The 24,694-nt window shown below is 45.9% G+C and overlaps 2 protein-coding genes across 10 annotated transcripts in view; one reads left to right on the top strand and one right to left on the bottom strand.

Annotated features, from left to right (window-relative positions):
• The window catches only part of herc1 (HECT and RLD domain containing E3 ubiquitin protein ligase family member 1), a 62,136-nt gene extending 53,309 nt beyond the window's left edge, over window positions 1-8,827 (top strand). For all 8 annotated transcript variants that reach the window (XM_036535268.1, XM_036535270.1, XM_036535265.1 and 5 more), the window contains 10 exons: window positions 179-348; window positions 1,219-1,357; window positions 2,108-2,277; window positions 2,687-2,856; window positions 2,946-3,111; window positions 3,605-3,681; window positions 4,503-4,755; window positions 5,932-6,084; window positions 6,766-7,071; window positions 8,289-8,827. In XM_036535268.1, the coding sequence (XP_036391161.1) occupies window positions 179-348; window positions 1,219-1,357; window positions 2,108-2,277; window positions 2,687-2,856; window positions 2,946-3,111; window positions 3,605-3,681; window positions 4,503-4,755; window positions 5,932-6,084; window positions 6,766-7,071; window positions 8,289-8,474 (1,790 nt within the window). In that variant the 3' untranslated portion in view covers window positions 8,475-8,827. The remainder of the gene's footprint in view (window positions 1-178; window positions 349-1,218; window positions 1,358-2,107; window positions 2,278-2,686; window positions 2,857-2,945; window positions 3,112-3,604; window positions 3,682-4,502; window positions 4,756-5,931; window positions 6,085-6,765; window positions 7,072-8,288) is intronic.
• A 306-nt stretch (window positions 8,828-9,133) lies between these two features.
• Window positions 9,134-20,734, bottom strand: LOC118781557. 2 transcript variants are annotated; one of them, XM_036534511.1, is made up of 6 exons: window positions 20,641-20,734; window positions 16,594-17,114; window positions 15,897-15,972; window positions 14,142-14,220; window positions 11,943-12,069; window positions 9,134-10,838 (listed from the first exon to the last, which is right to left on the bottom strand). In XM_036534511.1, exons 2-6 carry the CDS (start codon window positions 17,071-17,073, stop codon window positions 10,458-10,460), a joined length of 1,143 nt encoding a protein of 380 aa, XP_036390404.1. In that variant the 5' UTR covers window positions 17,074-17,114; window positions 20,641-20,734; the 3' UTR covers window positions 9,134-10,457. The 2 variants fall into 2 exon arrangements, with proteins under 2 accessions (XP_036390404.1, XP_036390405.1); XM_036534512.1 differs by having other exon boundaries at window positions 20,646-20,734.
• Between the last annotated feature and the right edge of the window lie 3,960 nt (window positions 20,735-24,694).

Here is a 24,694-nt window from a genome sequence, read left to right as displayed (position 1 = left end):
AGTGTAGCTCCAGTGGCCTCGTTAAGGTGTTTTGTGCATCTCAAGACTATTAACTTTGTGCTTCCTCTGAAGTGTATGTGATCCCTGTGTAGGCCGTTAGGTCAATATTGCGAAACCGATTTGAAATGGCATCCTCTGTTTGTGTGCGACACTTATTGACCTTGATGGCTGCTTTCAGATCGTCTTATTGGCTTGCCGGAGGGCAGGGCCCGGAACCACAACAGACCCCAGCAGGTGCCTGCCCTGTCAGGGATCTTCATCGAGGACATCGCCGTGGGGGCGGAACACACGCTGGCGCTGTCCTCCACGGGTGACGTCTACACCTGGGGCAGCAACTCGGAGGGCCAGGTGAGGGGTCACGGCGACACCGTCATCGCCGCCTGGCCACGCAGTCAACGGCTCACTGACGTCAACGCCAGCGTTCGCATCCTCCTCCCACTCTTTAAAACGGCATCACCCGATCATCATCCTGTAAATGATTACACCGAGACAGCTTTTTTTTTGCTCTTCTTTTGAAGTCGTGGCGGTACAGAAAATGCCAGTGAATGTAAAACAAAGGGGCCAGGGGCTATAATGAGATAGGAGGATTGAAGGGGAGGTGTGGTGATGGAAAAGATGGAATTGGCTTAATGACCCTGCCTCTCATCATGGAGATACAGGTTATTTTTGTACTTAAAAAAAAAAAAAAAAAGTTCCACAGGTCCTTCAATTAATAGCAGAGCCAGGTCTTGAGTAACAAATGAGATCATTATCTCGGTGTGGTGTGAATGAATTACCTTTACTAACTCTGTGGGTATAATATGCCAAACCTGTTACCATTTAATTTGGACAGAGGAGACAAAGTTCACTGAGTTCTTTTTTTCTTGCCTTGCCGCCTGAGGCCAAAGAACATTGTTAATAACACCATTCAGGTCACAAATATAAGTTTGAAGGTAGCCTTTGTTGTGATTTTAGGTATTTGAGTATTAGCAGCAGTCTAGCACTTAAGGCACTGAATGCCCATGCTTTCTCCTTTGTACAGAAATATTGTCAATAAAGAACAGTGAAGTAAATTCCCCAGGTAGCCAGCCACCTAGGTGTATATGTAACGTGGCTTTATTATATCTCAGATGCTTCTCTAAAAAGACACATCCCTTGTAAATGAAAAATGACAGCTGCGTGTAAATATGAATGATGTTGCTGTGAGGCTGACCCTCTGTCTCTCTGTCTACTGTAAAGCTGGGTCTTGGCCACACCAACCACGTAAGAGAGCCCACGCTGGTTACCACTCTTCAGGGGAAGAATATCCACCAGATCTCTGCTGGCCGTTGCCATAGCGCTGCATGGACCGCTCCATCTGTCCCGCCCAGAGCCCCCGGTAAGCCAACCCCACCTCCAGCCTACCACCGACTGCAGACCTGTCCCACCAATCAAACTTATTCAGACAGCTCTTTAATATCAGTGTGCTCCTGCCCACAGCCTGAGGGGAGGCAGCGGGATTGAAATTCAAATACAGTAGCCGCCGCAAGGCTTAGGTTACTCAGAAACTGTGTATTTGCATGGGGCTCATTGTGAAGGTAGATTAGAAGGCAAGCGCTGTGACTACCCTAAATGGATGATTGACAGGTTGGTTTTTGGGTTTTGTTACATTTATAAAGATAGTGACTGTGGTAAGAGCACAGTAGCAAAAGCCATGTTACCGTGCCAACCCTGTGTAAACAGCCATACCACCCTGTAACCTTTTCAAATGCCAAATGAACTAAAGCTAAATGCTGTTAGGATTGGTTTGTAATTGGACCAGGTTGCTGCTAGAAGTGGTTTTGGTGGATCAGTGACACCTATGCCAGAAAGTGGGTTGGATATGTCATCATGCCATGTAATCACTCCCCATCCCCCCCCCCAACTTTAATTAACTGTATAAATCCCTCCCTTCTCCACAGCAATTTATGTGTGGTGAACATTTTGCTTGAGGGTGCTACACATTAGTAATGGTTCGGGTTAGTGACTTCCCTCGCTGTAAATGCAAAACATATCATGAGGTATTGTGGTAGTAACATACGGTAAAAGCACTGGGATGATGAGGTGTGTGGCAGAGTAACTGAGCTACCCTGTGCCCCCTCTTCCCCAGGCTCCTCTGTGCCCCTGCAGTTGGGGCTGCCCCTGGCAGTGCCCCCACAGTACAGCGCCCTGAAGGAGGTCAGCATGGAGGCCGTCCGTGCCAGGCTCCGTCTCCTTTACCATTTCTCTGACCTCATGTACTCTTCCTGGAGACTGCTCAACCTCAGTCCTAACAACCAGGTAAGAGCTGGATGTGCACACACACACACACACACACACACACACACACACACACACACACATACACACGCACTCATACAATCATCACATACACGCAGACGCGCACCCATATAACCGTCCCATGCACACCTTTCACACCCACATACTGACAGCAGGAGCTAAAACTCTTGCTCAGAGAAACATCCTCTTAGGATCCCTGCCAAGTCAAAGCTGTTTCAGAGCAGGGCGGAGGTGGAACAAAAGCAGAGCAGCACAGTTAATCGCGTTAAATTTGATCCTTTTTTTTAAAAATTTGACTAGTACAGTATGTCTCATACATGGCAAGGTGAACCACCCAGCACATTACTGCCTATGCCTGGGGAAACAGCCTGTCTGCATACAATGTGGAGTGTCAACTCTTCTGTTGCAGAGCTGCACCTCGCACTACAACGCGGGAACATGGGGCATCGTCCAGGGCCAGCTGAGGCCGCTGCTGGCCCCACGCGTGTACACACTGCCCATGGTGCGCTCCATCGGCAAAACCATGGTGCAGGGCAAGAACTATGGCCCTCAGATCACCGTCAAGAGGATATCCACCCGGTCAGTGCCCTTACCAGGGGGGGTGAGTCACGCAGCCAGTTCGCTGCCTTGCCAGGTGCAGGCCTCTCATGTGTCCCTTTCTCCTCCAGGGGGCGCAAGTGTAAGCCCATCTTCGTGCAGATCGCCCGGCAGGTGGTCAAGCTGAACGCCTCGGACCTGAGGCTGCCCTCACGCGCCTGGAAGGTGAAGCTGGTGGGCGAGGGGGCGGACGACGCCGGGGGCGTGTTCGACGACACCATCACAGAGATGTGCCAGGTACAGCGGCTCTGCCGAGCAGCGGGAGCAAGCTGTGGGGGATCGTGTATTTGGCCCTGTGTGCTTAGGAGGCGGTAAATTCATATGCAAATGCTCACGGCGATAAATTCTCTGGTCTGTGGTGTTAGCATGTGGAGTGGGATGCGTGAGATATTAATGGTGGGGGTGATCCACACACTCCCACTCCATGCACCCTGTTTGGTTTTTATTTATTTTTTTTTAAGTAAATTATTGTTCTCTCGACAGGTGCAGCCTGTTGGATTAAGCAAAAGGGATGAGCAAAGTAAATGATAAAAGCATTTGTGTTAGCTCCCATGCTAAATGCTGTTTGTGCAACCGGTATAATGACATGCCTCTGGCAGCTGGCAGATCCTCCCCCGCTGGCAGACACTGCACCACCCTTTCGGTTCAGAATGTGCTCAGGCTGCAAGGTCAACAGCCTGCTTTGTGCGCCAGGCACTCTGTTTTCCATTGACTCTCCTCTGTTTTGAAGGAGCTGGAGACGGGGGTCGCCGACCTGCTCATCCCCTCCCCTAATGCCACAGCTGAAGTGGGCTACAACAGAGACAGGTGAGACATCCCGCACGTTGCCTCTGTCTCAGCCGCCTCTATTAACCGTCAGCCCTCCAGCCCACTCACTGACGTACCAGAGTCCTGCGGGAATGTGCGGCGCCCGCAAACGAGCAGGAGAGCAGCTCCAGGCTGCAGGTTAAAAAAGCACATGCACAGCAGGGAAACTTCAGCACTGCCTCGCCTGTGTAAGCGGGGTGATAAACCCATCTCTCTGCAGACCCCCTGGTGTATCGTCATTGTCTTTTCTGTGATGCTAGCCAGGGAGGAGTAGCTTAGTTAGCAGTGGGCTGAAGAGTAGGAGAGGGAGGGGGGAGGGGAGGGGGGGAGCAATTGTCACAGGATTGAAGCTTGCAGTTTTGAGGTCAGCTATATCTGTAGGCGTTATTCATCTTGTGTGTGGTGTGTATACCAGTAATTAATTGCAGGAAATAACCAACTTCTCTACACGGAATCAGAAATCGGTACACAGCCTATGCCAGCTATTTATATGTGTTATAATGTGTCGTCACTTCTCCAAATACATGTGAGAACTCCTCACAGCTGTGTAGCGTAGTGGTTAAGGAGCAGGACTCGTAACCAAAAAGCTGCCGGTTCGATTCCCCAGGAGGGTACTGGTGCTATAACCTTGTACCCTTGCCTCAGTAAATATCCAGCTGTATAAATGGATAACATTGTAAAAAAAAAAAAAAAAAACACTGTAATTGATGGAAGTTGCTCTGTATAAGAGCGTCTGATAAATGCCAGTAATGAAAAGTAATATAATGTAATGGCTCCTGCATGGGAGTTTCTGTTCAGTTTAGTGTCCTCCTCTTCCCCAGGTTCCTGTTCAACCCCTCGGCCTGCCTGGACGAGCACCTCCTGCAGTTCAAGTTCCTGGGAATCCTGATGGGCGTGGCCATCCGCACCAAGAAGCCGCTGGACCTGCACCTGGCGCCGCTGGTGTGGAAGCAGCTCTGCTGCATCCCGCTGCTCCTGGAGGACCTGGAGGAGGTGGACCTGCTCTACGTCCAGACCCTCAACAGCATTCTTCACATTGAAGACAGCGGCATCACCGAGGAAAATTTCCATGAGGTAAGAGGAGATAGGAAGAGCGCGGGGGAAGTATGAGCGGGCACGTTCTGTCCCCTCACCCCCCCCCACAACCCCCCCCCCCTCCCCCGCCCATCCCCACCAGCTGGCCTGCTGTTATTGATACAATGGCCAGCCTTATCTGCCTTCGGAGATGCATTTACTACTGGAACAGGAACCCGGTCGTAAACGGTTACGCAAGCCTCCTCGCTCGATCGTCACGAACACCGGAATGCAACCCCCGTTTGGGCCCTTCCTGTCAGGGCCTGGCAGCTTTCCCAAGCACCCTGAGTGACCAGGGCCACCCCCCCCCCCCCCCCCCCCCAAAACCCCGTGAGGAGAGGTCAGGGCAGGAGGGGACCACGGGTGCCATCTGGCACCCCCAGAGGAGTGGAGAGACAAATTCCCCCACAGCGCAGAGCGCCCCGCTGCGCCCTGAGGGAGGAATTTGGCACAGCAGCTTAGGAATGGCGCTGTCTGAGCCGCACCTCTCCCCCACTTGCCATTTGTTCTCGTTCCCCTCTAATCTGGTCTGGGGGACGCGTGACGAGCTTGTGATGCGCGGAGCTCCCGATCTAAAACCGGCAGGCTCTTATTGCTCCTATCCATTTGAACTGTCAGAGCATTTAACTGTCTGTTTGTGCTTAATGATGGCCCCCACTTCCCCCAAGGCCCCTCTCAGAGACATCTCTTAATGTCAGGCACTGCAGCAGGGTTGGATCACTCCATCGTTCTGTCCCGGTGAGGGGGGTCAGTCCCGCCTCCTGTGTATTGTGAGGGCGGCAGTGTAGCATAGTGATAAGGAGCAGGACTCGTAACCGAAAGATTGCAGGTTCAATTCCCCACTGGGGCACTGTTGCTGTACCCTTGGGCAAGGTACTTAACCCACAGTTGCCTCAGTGAAAATGTGCAGCTGTATAAACGGATACCATAAAAAAACTGTAACCGATGTAAGACGCTATGGATAAGAGTGTCTGCTAAATGCCAGTAATGTAATATGTATCACAGTCGATCTGCAGGGGCCAGTGTGTGATTGTGCAGCAGATTGATTATGACAGCGAGGAGTGGTGTTATGTGCTCTGTGGCGCATCGCTGCAGGCCCGGTGTCTCTGTGAGAAGGTCAGCAGTCAGTCCTGCCGTTGCGGGGGGAAGCAAACGCTCAGCTCTCTGTCCTTTCAGATGATCCCCCTCGACTCATTCGTCGGCCAGAGCGCAGACGGAAAGATGGTTCCCATAATCCCCGGAGGAAACAGCATCCCCCTCACCTTCTCCAACAGGAAGGAGTACGTGGAGCGGGCCATCGAGTACAGGCTGCACGAGATCGATCGCCAAGTAAGAGCTGTTTTCCACAACTCAGCGATGCAAATTTGAAAAGTTAGCATGACACCTAACACCAGATGGCTCCTTCACATGCTAACCCCCACTCTTCCCACAATGCACCTGTTCCCTACTGGTCCTCAGTAAAGGGGAAAAACCCAATTAGCAACAAGTAATGACTAATGTTGCAGTTGGTGTACAGTCATTATTTGATAGGGCTCCAGTTGTTTTAAAGAACCTTCACATGTCCTTTCCCATGACGTCTTAATCACGTAAAATGTGTGATTTTTTTTTATTACTTTGTGTAGGCAAAGGGAGATATTAAGGAAAAGTGGTCGAGTGGTGTTTGAACCTTCAGTAGCTCAACTGTCAGAGGATTGTTGACCAGAATTGTGTGCGTGTGTGGTTTCAGTGCTTGGGGCATGTGTGGATTTGTTGGATTTGTGCAATATACTGTGTGTGTTGGGATCAAATGTGTGTTGTGGTTGGTTGGACAGATGTCTTTGTTGCTATTGGCAAGGTACGTGTGTGTGTTTGTGCGTGTGTGTGTGAGTTGGAGCAGGGGAAGGGTGTGTGTGTGTTGGAATTAGAAACAGATGTGTCTGTTGTAGTTGGCCGTGTATTTTTCTAGGAGGTGCGTGTGTGTATGAGACAGCTGTGGTCAGTTTCGAGCCCCTCTCTCGCCCCTTTCCTCAGGTGGCCGCGGTGCGTGAGGGCATGTCCTGGATTGTCCCCGTGCCTCTACTGTCCCTTCTCACGGCCCGGCAGCTGGAGCAGATGGTGTGCGGCATGCCCGAGATCTCGGTGGACGTGCTGAAGAAGGTGGTGCGCTACCGCGAGGTGGACGAGCAGCACCAGCTGGTCCAGTGGTTCTGGCAGACCCTGGAGGAGTTCTCCAACGAGGAGCGCGTCCTGTTCATGCGCTTCGTCTCTGGCCGGTCCCGCCTGCCCGCCAACACCGCCGACATCTCTCAGAGGTTCCAGATCATGAAAGTGGACAGGGTGAGAATGGCTTAGTGTGTGTCTGCTTTTTTTTTTTAAGAGATGAAGTTTGATTCCAGTTATTCAGTGCATAAGATTTAATATGGACAGGGTGAAAACAACCTAGCATGTGTGTTTTTTTAGAGACCAAGTTTGATTCCAGGTATTAAGTGCATAAGGTTTAATACAGTTTAGACAATATATTGCAGATCCTCTGCCAACAGGCATACCACCCATGTAGCTTTCTCATGCCAAACAGCTGAAGCTGAAGTGGCTTCATTTGTACTAGCAGTACTGGAGGACCTTCAAGATTACTGCTGAAAGCGGTGTTGGTGAGCCAGGAGGCTGAGGCCAGAGCCTGGGTGCAGGGATGAGGACACTGCTGTAAAAGGTGTCCCTTTTGGGATGAGATGTTAAAGCTGGGTTCTGACTCACTTAATCATTAAAGATCTCATAATAATTACAGTAAGAGTAGGGCTGTTCATTCCCTCCCCACATTGCCATCACTATAAAAGAGAATCGAGCTCCCAGTTGACCTTCCTGGTTAAATAAAGCCTAAATAAATACATAAGAACTCAAGTTAAGACTTTCCAAAACTAACCGCAGGACTGAGAAGAAAGTAGGAACTGTGAATTGTTGACACAGAAGTAGACGGGATGGCTCAGTCAGATTTCCAGTAAATTACAGAACTGACGTCAAACCCATGTGAATCTTGTATTTTGAATTTTGACAGAGGAAGTGCAATGAATGACTTTCAACATGTCACCTTCAAACTCAGAAACGGTCTTAACTTTCTGAAGAATAATTATTTTGTAATGTGCTGAGGGGTTAAAATGGGCTGTATGTTCAAGGCTGTTTTGGCCTTTCCCTAACTGCACCTCTTCAAAGTGCATCTTGGTTCCACTTCTATCCCCACCCCCTAACACCTACTATATCTTTTCATTCAGTGTTAACTTTATGTTTAGTATTACGATGTATTACGAATTTGTCTTCTAGGACCTGTTGTATCATAGTATACTTGGCTTTTGTCAAGTGTGCACAAGTTAACTTGTGGTAGGGCTTGAATGGTGTTATGCTCACACTCAGGGATCTGGGAGTGTTGCGAGCCTGGTCTGACACTGTGGCTTGTTTAAATTGAATGGGTACATTTATGTTCAATTGTGATGGAAGTTGCCCTGGGTAAGGGCGCATGCTAAATGCATGTAATGTAATGTATTTCCCCTCTGGTGTGTCCACAGCCATACGACAGTCTGCCCACCTCCCAGACCTGCTTCTTCCAGCTACGTCTGCCCCCATACTCCAACCAGGCGGTCATGGCCGAGAGACTGCGATACGCCATCAACAACTGCCGTTCCATCGACATGGACAACTATATGCTCTCCCGCAACGTTGACAACGCAGAGGGTTCAGACACAGACTATTGATAAGACGTGATCAAACACCACCTAACACCATGCCCCCCCTCTCCCTTGAAAATGGTAGAGGGGGATGTCAGATATCTGAGTTGTGTCACTAAACAAGTAGGAACTCTAGGGCATAAAACCCATTTATGATACTGATGACTTTTTGAGTATTCAGTGTACTTGCGAACATAATCAATTCAGTGTTTTTATTTCACCTTGTGGTTTATTAGCAATTAAAACGATCGACACAAGCAGTGAATTGAGTATTTTTTGGTTTTTCTTTGCTCCATCCTATTTTCAGGGTTCTTTTTTTTAAGTTTGCATGGAGGAATGTTTTAATTTGTTGGGAAATGTGTATAGGTTAACCAGCCCAATGGAAAAAAATAAGGAAAAACAAAATTGTACATTGTGTATAATTTTTCATTAGGAAAAAAGTTTTACATAAATATTCATATTTATTTTGTTTTAATTTTGAATTGTCTATGCCGAGTTTCCTAAAGCAGAAAAAAATTCAATAAATGCTTCAATACTGAGTTCTTGTGGCTTCTCATTGTCCATTCTGTTGATAGGTGACTATTGAACCATTTCATCACCTCAAGCAGAACTAAATGTGAGGAAATCAAGCCAAAGCAGAAAGAGAAAAAGCCAAAAATAACAAGCAAATCACTCATTTACGCCAAACAAATATAACCACATTTATTTTTAAAGTATAAAATATCACACTGTAAAGGCCACTTTGTAAGGTAAATTAACAACCTGGAACATTGTTCAGAATATTTACACAAAGCAATACCTTCTCTTCTCCTTGCTGTATTTTAGTTAGACATTGTCCAACTCTTGTGTTGACAGAAATGTTACTGTTACGTTAGACCACAGAATGCAGGTTGGCAAGAGTTTAATAATTTACTTGATAGAGGAAAAGGCAGAGGAGTCGAGGGATTTCCAAGTTTGCGTGTCCTTCAGGGGTTCGGGTATTCAACATGGTGCTCTTTCATTCAATCAGCCAACAGGCACGGCTTGACGTCAGATTGACAGGCACGGCTTGCCTTTCGGCAAACATCTGTAATAGAGTTCACATTCTAGAAGGTCACCTGACGTCAGGGGTCTGGTCAGCTGGCCAGTCCTGGCCTTTTACATGAGTAGGATGGCTCCTACTGACCGCCTCCACACGACAGGCTCTTTGTGGAACCTTCTCTTTTTTGTCCTTGGTCGTGTACAGTATATCTCAACCTTAACAACGCTGTCAAATTGAGGTAGAAGTGTTGTATCAAAACTTGAAGTTAATGAAGTAACAGTCACATTGCTCAACTATTTTTTTTTTGAATGCTGAGTTACACACACACACACCAAAAGAAAGAAAATAAAAAAACTTGCATTCATTCATTTCACACATACACCACATCTGTACAGATATACCACTGACATATCTGAATATCTTGGGTGTTCCCGAATCCTGTTACCTACACTTTCCCTTACTGATGCAAAGGCTGTGACTGATGTCACTGATTTCAAACCTCTCTCAAAGGGAGGTCCAGACACACGATCACAGTTCCTACAGACATCAGAACCAAAGCCTGCCTTTCTGGGTGACTGACTGTGTGTTTGCACCTTGTTCATGTACCCCACTCCTGCACAATGGATCCAAACTGAGGTCCAAACAGAAATAGAGGGGAATTAATGCAGACATCAAAGTGGGGACACCACTCTCTCACCCTAAAGCTCTCACTCTCCTTAGAAGGCTGGAATAGCACCCCTCCTTCCTCACCCCTCCCCCCCGAACAGACTGACTCCAAACCGTGGTGGGCAGTGCAATGCTGTCTCTGCTCCTGCAGGTGGCCCAGTGTCTCTGTGCTGAGACCAGAGACCAGCTCAGAGGGTTAAGTGTCCCCCTCCTAAAAACAGCCCAGTCTCTCTGTACTCAGATCAGATCAAAACGTTGAGCATCCCTCTCCTGCAGACAGACCAGTCTCTCTCTTTCTTCCTCTCTCTTTCTCTCTCTCTGTGCTATGACCAGCTGCTCTCCTTTGTGGGCCCTGTGTTTTTGCGGCTAATGATGCTCTCTGTGGATTTCAGCAGTCTCTCCAAACAGGGGGCGTTGATCTTGCCCAGGGGTGGCCGGCTCTCAGGGGGCGAGTCGGTGCTGGATGACACGGCACTGTCCTGCATGACGCCCTTGTCCCTGGGCGGCGCCGGCGGCGGCCACTGCCTCAGCCCCCCCAGGGCCAGCTCCGCGGTGGGGGAGCAGATAGGGGACGTGTGGAGCCACTTCAAGTTTGTGGCGGAATAGGCGCCCAGCGGCGTGGGCTCGCTGACTCCCAGAGCCTTGCTACTGCCAGGGGGACCGCCAAGAGACATGGGGCTTTCCGCTGTGGTGACCGGGCACAGCTGTAGAGATAGGAGACATTGCATTACAGGCATTTAGCAGACACTCAGCAGAGCAACTTACATCATTTACAGTTTTTTTTACAATGTTATCCATTTATACAGCTGGATATTTACTGAGGCAATTATAAAATAACCCTAACCCTAACCTTGCCCAAGGGTACATCAGCAGAGCCACAGCAGGGAATTGAACCAGCAACCTGTTGGGCATGAGTCTTGTTCCTTAACCACTACACTACACTGCCACCCCTGAGAAGAGGGGCGCAATTATTTCCCCTCCACTTAGACGCTGTAAGAAGACTCCTTTCTGGTGGAGGTGTGTCCCACATCCAAAGTCACGCTGTGTAATGTGACAACAGCATGAGATCATTCTAAATGTTCTAGTACAAATGGGAACTTAAGCTATGAATAATACATTTGGTAGCACTTTGCAGCTCCTATGCCACTTAATTTCAGTGTAATTGTCGCGGTGGCCTTTGTTTTTGGATAGAGGGGGGAAAGTTCAGGTAAATGCAACTTGACTGGTGTGTTACCATATTTCCACCATGTTATTATCCCTTTTTTTCTGGAGCTGTAAATTTTCAGCCACATATTTCCTATTACATCAACTGACTGGTTTTCAGTGCTGAAAATGAGTCTACGTTTACCTCTTGCAATATGTAATGACAAAGAAAAACGAACCTGACACACTATATGAAAAGCAAGTCTGGAGGCTTGACTTGGCTTTTTTATTAGAGGGAAAATTATGAGTGGGACCCTTCATATCAAGAGGTGTTTCACATTTAATGACTGAATACACATCTAGTTACACAAAACAGGCCAAGCATTCTCTATTCTTCCAGATGTCAGGTCGCTTTTAATTTTATCTTGGGACGCTTCCCAGATTTCCATGTTCTTTTCCCACATTGTTCCTGTTGAACTTGAGACTTGTGTAGCACCTTACAATGGTAAAAATAGACCTTAATCCTCTCTCTCCTACTCTCTTCCTTTGCCCTAGTGATTAAAGAATAATGGGTATTTTTGTCTCCCCTTCACAGCCCGGCGGTAGTCACCTTATACATGTTCGTGACAATCCGCCTCACAAAGGATCGCTTAATATAAAATTACCTTCTTTCTCTTAGAGGGAGTGGTTTCCTCCGTCTGGTCACAAGCGAGTTGGTCTTTGGATTTCACATTAGGGAACCAGCTCCTTAGCATTTCTTCCACTTTCAGAATGATATTGATGTAACGCTCTCTGGAACAGAAGAGTAATGAGAACACATTTAACAAACACCGTACATGGCCGAGACCTACTGCTGAACAAAAGAAAGCAGAGATAGAAGTTCCTGTCGTATAATCAAATTTGTGGTGGTCCGCCTAATAAACTAGGAGATGTTGAGTAAAAGAACACTCCCAACATTTACACCATCTCTTACCTCTCCAAGCTGATTATATTTTCAATCAGCTCAAGGTTCTGTTTCATTTGAAGGAGTATCCTTCAAAAAAAAAAAAAGATTCTGAATTCAGTGAAGAGCGAGGATCACACACAGCTCCATCCCCTTCATGCTTATCTCTGTGCACAAGTAGCACAGGATGTCTCCATTAAACTATGCAAATGTAGCCGGCACATTTTCACAGGACTTATGTGACTGGAGCACTTCCCTCACTGGTTTACACACATGATACTGCCCACACGTGGCATGGTATGCAGCCGTTCCAGTCCCAGCTAAAAATAGGCCCTTAAGCCCCACGGAGGCACTGTAGCACTCTCCTTGGGCTATGAGAGGCAGTGGGAGGATAAAAAACAAAAAAAAAAATACAGTTTCGGTAACCCCCAGGCTCCACACATCGTTCCGACGACCCCAAACGAGGCGCACTCCCAGGGCCCCCAATTTATCTGCGATGGCAGTTAATTCCAATTAGTCCGAGACAGGTGGTTAATAGGAATTAGCGGCACATGACGAGGCGGTCGCCCGCTGCGTCCTCAGTATGTGTCCAATTTCTGTGATAGATTATCCACAACATTAACAGCTCAACAAGTCATTTTTCTCTCTTCCACCTTTGTGAGGCAGCGGGCTGCCAGCCGGCTGTCGTGCCTGGGGGGCCAGAGGGGTGGTGTGTGTGTGTGGGGGGGGGGGGGGGGGGATGGGTGGCGTCTGGCAGTTCTAAGGGTGGGTGAACACAACGCTTGCTTTGTTTCTCATGTGTAGGTGGGCAGCTGGTGGGAAAGGAGCTGCACAAGTCTAGCACCCTCTACAGGAGGGATAAATTCGAGCCACCTGCAGTGTCTGGATAGTCACACTACAACAGATTGCAGTACTGATGGCAGACTAGCTGCTTCATCACAGCAGTAGTAGTAGACCAACCACCCCCCTCCCCCCTTTACTGCAGTACTAACAGCCATAAGTCAATTTGAACCAATCTAGCTTTGAAGTGCCAGGAACATTTGCTATGTTTTGCCTTGAGTCCCAGAGTCCCATATGACACTGCAAAGTTCTGACCCTTGTCATTTCACCATTGCAGTCTGCTGGGCGATATTACCGTTTGGGTCAAAAGGAGCATTTGGGCTGGCAAATCCACTTTCCTCACAAAACAGTGAGGCCGCCACTCTCTTCACCCCCCCCCCCCCCCCCCCCCCAACCCCCCCCCAGCACCCAACCCCATCACGCTCTTGAGCATGAGGAGGACTAATCGATCAGAAGCGAAGCTCCTTCCCAGAAATAAAAAAGCAAAGCTCGATACATTTTTAATCAGTCTGGCCAGGAATTGCCCACTCGGCTACACTGTCTGCACTCAATACCTCAGAGTGTGTCATTCCCGCCGGCTCTCGCTGTGAGCGCCAAGCAGGGGGCCACGAGTTTGTGTCTGGTCTGCGGTGCTTTCATTAGCCTCCACTCTAACGAAGCTACAGGGGTCCCCGCTGAGCGAGACCACAGGGGCTGTGGACACATGCCCTGCTGTACCCTTACGCATCACTCAGGGCCAAGGGTGATCACTCAGACTGTGGGCAGGCCACAGGCTCTACAGGGTGGGGTGCCCATGTCCTTAAATGCATTAGCAACAATGGATTATATCTGTCATGCTAACAGTCATTCAGTATGAATTCTTGATTGCTGGAGAAAGTAAGAGCGAGGACCGAAAGAATGAGGGATGGACGGGAGAGAGAGTGGGGGAGAGATTGCTTCACTCCCGGCTGCAGAGGAGGAGGAAAAGGTAGGTGTTTGCATCATAGAGTGCTGGTGATTGTTCCTGCCAGCGTGGTGTAAGGTCGGCTGACTCACATAGCCATCACCTGACAAAATGGAGGAGGGCATAGAGTTTGCTTACCCCATGCACGGGTTCTGCAGAACCCCCATTATCCTCTGAATCCTGTCCATGGCAACGCTCTCTTGGAAACTGCTCAGACCTAGAAAGGAAGGCAGAATTTCATGAGGAGAAAATTGCCGTAGCACAAAAGGCAGAGGGTGCTCTGATTCTGCACAGCGGGCACCATATCCATTTAGAAGATGGATTCCCTGGGCGATGTCTGTGGCTGAGGGGCGCAAAGGCTGCACAAGGGCCTCGTCTAGGCAGTGATCCCAGACAGAGCGTCCCCTGCAGGGACCCCAGCTGCTGCGCTGGCCTGCATTGCCACACTTAATCCAACGTGATGGGTGACCGCTCTGTCTCACCTCTCCCCGACCTCGCTCAACACCTGCGGCAATGCTCTGAGGTGTGCTTTGGACAGGCACTGGCAACAGTGAGTTCAGTGCCACATTCCCAAGGACAGATGTCGCGTGTCCGTCACTGTTAATCATGACCATTTTAACAAAACCAATTCTTAATCTTTGGGGCCCTTTAGTCACCTTACTAAACAGAAGCAAATACGCAGTTGTTTTATCTGAAACCGTCCATTTCCTGATGAAGGTGCGTTTCTACCATGCTTTGAATGCATGTGTATATACATATCAGTGGCGGCTGGTGAGCTGGAAACAGGGGAGGCTGAAACGCTACCTTTAAATCTATCATTACTTTCAACCTGTTCTCCTTTATCATCCTTGATTAACATTAAAACAAATAATTCACAGAATAATTGACACCAATCATGTAATTGGAGTAAATGCTTATGCTCGCGAAACAGCACAGATTGTCCGTAGTCTGTGCGCTATTGCAAAAGCTACAGCATGACGTTGTTTAATTAACAAGGATAGCAATCTGAACAATTAAGTGGCAAGAAATCCCAAAGCTTTCACTTAAATGTTTCACATTATAGCTTTCTTGTGTTACAATATTCAAATTACAAAACAGAGCTAAATTTAGTTAGATCGATTTAAATTACTGAGAATTAACTTTTAAGTTAGTTTGAGTGCAATGAACAATAACGTTTAGAACACAGACCTCACAAAAGCTGTGATGTGTCACTAGCATTTAATGTAATTTAAATCACTAAATGGCATCCTTGTTTAATTAAACAATCTCACGTTGTAGCTTTCGCCAGCACACAAACTACAGACAATCTGCGCTGTTTTACAAGCATAAGCATTTACTCCAATTACATGATTGGTGTCAATTATTCTGTGAATTATTTGTTTTAATGTTAATCAAGGATGATAAAGGAGAACAGGTTGAAAGTAATGACAGATTTAAAGGTAGCGTTTCAGCCTCCCCCGTTTCCAGCTCACCAGCCGCCACTGATACATATGTCTGTTCTATGTGGTATACTCTGCACTGTTCCCCGTCTCTTCATATCAGCCATTTTGCACTGTAACAGTGACAGATACCACAGACAAAGGAAATGTTTTGATGTTACGTGATAGTGCTACATCAAACAATGTGCAACGCAGACATCTCGAATCTCCCCTTGCACATCTCTCTCATGTAGCTGCATGAAGTCGCTCTACTTTACCTCCCCCCCCCCCCCCCCTCTCTCTCTCTCTGGGGTGATCTTTCATTACAGAGGCAGCTCTCACGGTGTGAATGAGACGGGAACAGCTCATATGCCAGGCACCGATCTCTCGTTCAGCAGCACACATTCATTACGGCCAAGGTGCACCAAGGCAGGGGTGATGGAGAGGAGCTCTTGGATTACACCGAGTCACTTACGTTCTCTGTATCTCCCAGCCTGCAGGCCGTTCAAGATTGAGGACAGATGGGGCACATAGCACTGTAGCTCCATGCACTGTAAAACACAGGATAGCTGTTCAGCAAATCTGCTCCATCAAGATCTGATAAACATTCTTACATCCGTGCGGAATGAGCCAGATTTCATTTCACACACAGGCTGGAGATTATTTGCAAGATGCCTCAAAATGGTTCACGTCCTAGACAACTGTCACTGCATGATTCAGAGTCAAGGAATGAAGTGTTTTATCACTGTTAACTGATTTTTGCTTAATCTGATAACCGCAAAATCAAATAGAGATTTATCTGGTTATGTCTGGTTATGTGCTGCAGATGTGTAAACTAACCTTGAACGCCTAAATTCTACAACACACAATAAGCCATTCATCTTTCTGTCATGCTGAAGTTGCTGAGCGCTTTTCAAAAACATCCATGCTCTTTCAGAATTTCCTCTCTCTGGCAGTCTTATACCAGGAAGGATATTGTGAAACTGATACTGTGAAAATGCAGTCCTCAGAACTGTTGACTGTCCCCTGTTGAGAGTCCTCTAAGAAACACTTACCCCTGAGCAGTATGATTAGCTAACTTATTCCTCAGAGCTGTGTTGGCTGGAGGGAGTAGGTCGGGGTCTACTTTCTGTGGGAGTTTTGTTAGTAGCTGACACCAGCTGGAGCCTTACCTTGCGAGCGAACAGCTCACCACTGTCCGTCTTGTTGGGATTTTGCCAAGAAGCCCAGACCCCCAAGGCCTCTGAGCCGCAAGGCCTCTTCTGTGCCTGCCGGGGTCCCTCTCTCTGTAAACTCTCTGCAGCATGAGGTGGGGACCGGCACAAAGACCCAGACTGCTCGTGCTTCCCGGAGAGAAGCAAGTTCCGCATGCCGCTGGCCTGTGACTGCGTACATCCGGAGTGGATGCCACGGCTCGGGACGCCGCTGTCCCCGCTCAGGCAGCTGTCCTTATCCATGACATCACTGTTACGGCTCCCCTCCATGGGATCGAGGTGGAGCTGCCCGTTGCTGGACTCCTCGCCCGATGGCGCAGGTAAGGGCGGCGTCTTCCTTGCGCCGGGGCAGACACAGTCCAGTTCAGACGCGCTGTCACAATCCTCATCGTCACTGGCCAGCCAGTCGGTGGAGCAGTCAGAATCTGAAGCGGACATCCTCGGGCTGCAGGACCTAACCGCCAGCAATCATCACTGACCTGTGAGGACAAACAGCGGGGTTATTCCAACAGCCACACTTTACAGACGCCGGTTAGCATTCGGCCAAAGCTGGCGCTTGAGGCGCTTGCTTGAACCAAACAGCACAAGTTAAAAAAAAACAAAAAAAAAAACAAAAAGGGCTGAAACCCACAATGACGGTGCGTTGCATTTTTCCTAATAAATAAATGAGGTTATGGGGTTAGACAGTAAAAGGAAAACAATGCTGAGCTGAGAAGTTTCGCAAGCAAGTGTTGAGCCAACGCTGGCGCTGCCAAGCTGTTGCCATACCTTCCTTTTTGATTCTATTCCAATGTAAACATTAAAGAAGAACACTGAAAACCCGTCACCTTACGCAAGAACCTGCAGTCACCCGTTCTTTCCAGTCAAGAAAAAAATGAGCTTCAGAGCTGCACACAGAAATGGCAGAACTGCACAGGGCTTAAGAAACCAGAAGGTTTTAATTTCAAATCCTAACTGCTTTTTTTTTACCCTTGAGCATGGCAATTACATAAACTGTTTCACTGAGTATCCAGCTGTGACAGTGTTTTTACATATTTGCAAAAAAAAAATGTCTGTGTAGGTCACCCTGGGTAACAGCCTCTGTAGAGCAAAACTAAATAAATATTTAACAGCAGCGCCCATGAAAAACTTTATCCACTTTCTTAATGTCCTGTGTGAACTGAATAGCTCTATTTTCACTTGCAGAACAACAGAGCCTAAAGTGTTGTAGACAGGACATAATACCAGTGTAAAATATTGTTCATCTTGACTGAATACATCCCACAGACTGTCTGAGTCTCCTCTGACCATGAGCTCTGACACTACAGCAAAGAGCAGAGGACAAGCCTTAATGTCCACATATTCAGGAGATGATCAGAGACAAGTCCAGCGTTCTTGTTTATTCAAAGGGACCAGAACACCATAACCATGGTGGTCACTGCGAGACAAGCAGACTTTGTAAAGAAACCATGCCACCATTTCACCACAGATGCTGAAAGGTTAACTCCTACGGTTGGAATTATACTGGGACATACAGTATGATCATAAAAAAGGAACCAGGCAGGATTAGAGCCCCCGAGAAACAGAACATTTCAATAAAGCATAATTATTCAGGACCACACACAGGTGTTATGAACATTGCCAACCCAACCTTACACATTTGTAAACCTGTCGCAACTCTTTTTATTCTCTCCTCCTAATCGAGGCTGATCCTTGAATTACAGTCTGATGCTGAACATTCTGTGTAGGCAGCTGCATTTTACAGACACAAGGGCAGAAAGTCCTATGGCACTAACGAAGCCTGGTGTTTCTTTGTTAATGCAGATTGCACCGGTGGGAGCATGCCTGCTCCTGAGTTCTTTGTCTCTGGTCTCCACCAGCGCCTGTTGTTATGGAGAAAATGTGGAGTGCCTTTTTCCCTTTCCTTCATGATAAAAAAGAGGAAAGATGGCAGAAGGAACTAAAACATGTGCCTACTTACAGTTTTAAACGGGCCCCCCTCGATTCCAAATATACAGTATATTAAAGATTTCACATGCATAGTATCACTAAACTGAAAGCACAGGTCTGCCTACTGTACATTTCACTGATGATAATTTATTTGGATTATGAAAAAAGATGCTGAATGCACTACAAATCAAAGGTTCATGGTCTGAGGAAGTCATGCAGAAAGCACTACCTTTAAAACGATTTTAAAATACTTTTAGACATAGTAACAAAGAAAAACTTTAAGTATTAGAAACGCAGTACTGCATTCGACTATTATTATTATTATTATTATTATTATTATTATTATCTTTTAATTTAACAAGGATGCATGTTTAAATTTCCAATGTTATGTCTTAGTATTACTTTTCATTTCGCCTTCTCGGAAAAAAAATAGATGACAAAATTTCCATTTTCGGATTTCGCGGATGTTGCTGAGGTTTGAAATGGACAACGCTTCTCTGGATTCCACTTTAAACGTAAATGTGAAAAGCTAATGGAAGCAAGTGATTAACATTATGCTTGCAGGTAAAGACATCTCGAGTCACCTTTAATGGTCTTCCTGATGACACCCATACTTAAGGAATAGTCAAAAGTAATGTAATAAATAAACACAGCTAGGTTTATACAGAGCAGCCTTGTTTTTCATCGACCGCATCTTATCTTGGCAAGCAGGTATTAATGTTATGTAACAGCGAAGCAAAACAAGGGTAAAGTGCTTTCTGAACGATGATAAAATCTTAGTTTGAATCAAAAGCTGAAGAGTGAGTTATTCGTTCGAATCGTTACCTTTTGACATTTCGATGAGGCAACAAAGGCTGCAGATACGTAATTGCAACATTCTGGGTATACTCTCACAATTGGGCTATACATTTGTGCACTTTCCCTTCCTTTAAAAGTTGGAAATGGGCAGTCTAGCGTGCGCGCTAACGATGTATGCACTAAATTGCTGTCAAACTGAAGAATTGCAAAGATGGGCGAAAAATAATTCAAACAAGGTAATTTCTTGCAAGACTAGTCTATTTTTACGATGCTAGACCTCGCTAAGATAAAAAGGAACTTCAAAGCTGCATGTGGTATTAAGAACTAGCATGTCCACCTTGATTTGGAAGCAGTTAATGCTACAACAATATTAAATGAAATGCATGCAGTCTATACCTCTGTGCAACGAAATGCACGGAAATACTTTTGAATTAATGTTCGCAATTCCCTGACGTGACGCCGTCTATCAATGGGCTGTTGAAACACAAAATGTATAAGCCTGGAATACGTATAAAACAGAAACGAAACGGGCCAAGCATCTGCTATTTCAGCGCATGGATTTTCTAAACAAAGGGTCCTGGGCAATCCTGGCCCAAATATTGGCTATAAATATTCCAGTGGAATGTCAAATGAATCAAACACCTGCAAGGACACACTACGGCACGGTTCTGTTCGCTTTACTCCAGGTTATTAACTTTTAAACACAAACGATAAAATGACAACTTAATAAAAACTGTTAATAAGGGTGGGGCCTTTCGATGACTTCTCAAGGTTCTCTGACATATCGCGTATATCAACGAACATTAAATAAAAGACTCAGAAACCTTACAAATGAAATTGTTCAATCTATAATTCCCATATTTTCTTTGAACAGAGCTCAAGACAAGCGCATCACCACCATTCGCCAACACCATACATGTTGTAGGCTAACACTTAAATACCTGAACGTTTATTCGAGAAATAGCGACGGTGAACAGTGTTAGCTGGCTAATTCAGACCTGATGAAGCCGAAAAAAGCGATGACAGCACGAAAGAATAAAGCTGGTACCTTGGTCCGTTTTCGTTTATATAGATGCTGCGTCTACGGTAAGGAACCTGACTTGAATGCTTCCCGAGTAACGTTAGTCTATTTCAAACCAAGCCAAAATTTATATCCTCACATAAAATATTACGTAAGGAGAGCTCCAGATAGGTTACCGTTTGCACGTACGCGCCTACAAATTTTAACCTCATAGGGACCACAAAAACGTGCTCTAATATCAATCGATGGTATCATACCTTACCAAAAGCGAGTGGATCACACTCTCCTTTGTTCGGCGATAAACCCGGAACACTTGCGTCGCGAGCTAGTGCTGTGCGATGTGGTGGTTCCAGCGCTTAAGTCCCGCAATTGGGCACCCCGTGTAACTTCTCCTTAGGCAACGTGTCTACGAAGGCGGGTTTAAACAGACCGGGCTTTCTGATTTGTGCTCTCACACACTTATCTGACAAATAGTGTTTGAGAGGGAGTCCACCTTCAGCCGATAGGCGAGAAGGTCTTGCATATTTAAATATAATGGAAATTAGAAAAGCACGTGGACACGAGGATCCGTTTCATTCCAATAGCCGGGCAGATAATCAACTACGGGTCCCATATGTTTACATCAGTCCTGCCCTGACATTAGAACACAAGTAAGACATCATCTGAGTTTATGTGTAGGCAACTTTTACATCTCTCTGTGCTTTAATTCGGGGGATATGCCTTGTTCTGTCACGGCGCCGGTCTCAGCAGCAAAAGGTTTGTTTTTAGAGTTGCTCGCGGGATGCAAACACCTCACTGAGGCAGAGGAGGTGAAAACAGGAATGTAGGAACTCAATCAAACAGTTGCGAGGCTCTTTGTAATACGTGAATGCCATCGTGTTTCTTAAAGACTTTTTGTTCATATTTTACAGTCACTGGAAATGTCTCACCGGTGTGTTTCGCAAATCCACATTAACCCGATGTGGCAACATCTGTCCCGTCCCTGTGAAAGCAGTGCATCATGTGTCGTTACGACGTAATTCAATGTGTTTGCCATCCTGGCCTCAGGCAATTTCACCGGGGTCTTGTGTTGGAGTCGTTTATCTAGGTCCCGGTAATCTGTACATCGGAATGTGCACAATTGTCGTCTAGGGACTGAGCGGACTGAATGAATGAATCAGAACCAGACGCCCACGTCCGCGCAAATTGCGTGTTGTATCGGTACACGTGCGTTTTTACGCTCTGCACGGGGTAGTTTGGAGCGTCATGTTGCTAAGCGAGGAATAACTAGGCTTACAGTCTCGCAAATTCGGGTTTGGACGTGAACTTTTCAAACATCATGCGAAAAAGAGACGTCAGTGAAAACTTATAAAGATGGTCATCACTAAATAGAAAACATAACGTGAAGTTACTGGATTAGGTTTGCCAGTCGATTTTACTTTTTAAAGAGGTTTTTGGGAACTGCTTACACTGAAATAGCAGGCAACTCTAGGAGGTATTTAAGGTCTTGAATTCTTTTAAGTCAATGCGTTGTGCGAAAACATTACAATGAAATAAACCGAAAGATTATCCGAAAAGCATATATTCAGGGATGATGGCTCCCATTTTCAGTTAAGAGACATATTTTCTCTTATAAATGCGTTCTTCTCGAGTTTGTAACATTGTGGTACGTGATATGGATATATGTGTGTATGGTATTGATTTCTGCAAAGATAAACACAATATTTCAGGGTTAATGAACGCTCAAATGCATAAACTGGCACACAATGTGGATGTAATTACTGTAATAGTTTTCTTGTGTAGACGTATGTCTTTTGTTCCTTTTGACTACCCATCAATTAAGCCTTCTGTCTTCACTTTCCGACAGGCTTTCCCCACTTCGTTTCATTTCAAAAGCCAGGCGATTTGATGTGATATATATACTGGAATAGCAGGATGGGTGTTGCAATTACCTTGGCAAAAGAGGGTAAGAGTCAGTTTGCTGGGGGCTGTAAAGATGAGCTACTGCACAGTGCACACCTTCTCTAGAAACACTGTTATACTGAACATGTGACACCTCATTGATTCATAAATTGTTTGCTGCTGAGTGATTACAGGAAAGAAAGGAAAAATACATAAATCCACTGTTATATTATATATTATTACACTGTTGTATTATATTTTTACCTTTTTAAGGATGTTACAGCATTGTAGCTGGAGTCCACTATCAAAAACTACATGGCCGTGACAACTCCTTTCTAGGTGTATTACCTACTTTGTATACGTCAAAACGTGTGCTCTGTCCTTTGTCGAATGTTTCTCTTTCACTGAAAATCCGCTGAGTTTGGTGGCCCCAGTAATTTGCATTTCTGAGTTTCCAAAAAAAAAAAGAAACAAACAAAGCAGGAAAAAGGCTCTAGAGCTCTTGGCATAAAAAGCAAACCTTAAAATAGATGTAAAGAAGATGTTGGCATTGTTGTAGTGATCATTGCTTTTCTGTGGAGTGGAATGCGGGATGAAGTGAATGGTGATGGAGAAGGCAGGCGGAGACATGGGGAGGGGGGGTGGGGGGGGGGGGGGGGGGGGCGGGTGGTGGGGGTGACTCACAGCAGTTCTTGTTGGCTGCCTCTGCAGAGTTCTGCCGAGAGGCCAGATGAGGACTGGGTGCCTGGAGTGGGTGAGTCATAACCCCTTCAGAGAAACGTGATCGCATGTGTGAGGCACCCGCCTACACCTGCTCGATTCTTCTTTTTCTTTTTCTTTTTTTAAGAATGTCTCTGTTGTCTGGAGAAGTATCTGTTCCAATGTAGAAAGTACATCTGTGTCTTAATCTCTGCTGTCTCTCACATTGAGCACAGAGTCTGTTCTCCTTGGATTGCCAGGCATTATTGTATCATCCTGTGTAGTATCTCCCCGAGTGAGATGAGGGACTACATACTCTTCAACCAACTCTGCTAAATCATTGATGTTAATAATAATGTTGGGGTCAGACTGTAGCTCTGCTGTATCTCACACCAAGCTCTTGTTTGAAGAACTCTACATTTGTCTCTAATTCTTACTCTCAGCTTGTGTTCTGAATATATGGATTTAATTGTACTGCACTTGTATCACTTTGAAGACTTTTATAATACAGTCCCAAACAGAATCAAATGCTTTTTAAAGTGAATGAAGCATGTGTGGGGGTATTTACGAGGGCATATAGTTTTTAAACAGCAGTACAATGATTTGAAGAAGTTGTTGAACGAGCTTCCTGTTGTGGTCAGATCTGGTCATCTTCTACTGCGCACTGAGGACCCAGCTCTGCACTTCAACCTCCTTGTCCAAGCATGAACTTTTGTTCCCTTTATGTGTAATTATATATACGTGGAAGTGTTCTTCAGGGTCATGTGTAAATATTTATGTGGAGATTTACTTCAGGACATGTGCACTATATTTGGAGTGGTATATTCTGTCATGCATATTGTCATTGCACTTACATGTCAATCTAGGCGTGCACTTGCAATATCAGCAGCGTGTTTGGCCCTGACGCTTGATCATATGTGGTTAGCGGTGTTGAGTGTGTGCAACTTTTTGTGTCACTTTATTAGATGCACCGTGTAAGTCAGTCCGGATAATGACATCTGCAAAATAACCGTAATGTAATGAAATCAAAATTTCTCTTTCTCACCATGTTGCATTCCTTAAGGAAAACTATCAATCTAATGTTCATAGTACTACAAAGCATCATCCTAGAATTACTGCGCCTACAGATGCCTCAGTAATTAAGAGGGTCCACTTTAACCTCTGCTGTTGTATAATAATACAAGCCTCAAGATCCAGATGTCAAGAACACACTCTGAACTCAGAGCTGGGCTCAATAACTCAAGAACACCTTACTGCACCCCCAGGGGGCTCTTTTTTAGTATCTCATTCCTGATCCCGTTAATACTTCACTTTTACTTTCATATACTTTTTCATATACTTTCATATGCTTTTTTCACTTATTGTAGGAAAATTGGGTTGTTAGGTAAGTTTTTATTATTTAATATTTGTCAGTTTTTATCTAATTAAATTTTGATCAACTGTAAGCTTATGTTATGGAATATTGTTTTTCCAAACGGACCATTTAGTTAATATGTGTGTTTATGACCTGCCTATTGTTTTTAACATAAGCCAGAAGTGATTTTTTCATTTGCCCGATTATTCTGTTTCATTTGGTGATTATGTGAAAATTTGTGTTTTGGGGAATGTTTCTATGTTTTTTAAGTTTCAAGGTATTTGAGATGTAATTTTGGGTTCCCTTGTTATCTTGGGTTCTCACTTTGCTTGATAATTGTCTTAATTCTTATGCTTTTGCATTCAGTTTCAAGCCAT

This window comes from Megalops cyprinoides, chromosome 8 (genome assembly GCF_013368585.1).
Source record: "Megalops cyprinoides isolate fMegCyp1 chromosome 8, fMegCyp1.pri, whole genome shotgun sequence".
Classification (NCBI taxonomy): Eukaryota; Metazoa; Chordata; class Actinopteri; order Elopiformes; family Megalopidae; genus Megalops; species Megalops cyprinoides.
The sequence above is the reverse complement of the archived record's forward strand: the minus strand, read 5'-3'. Positions and strand labels throughout refer to the sequence as shown.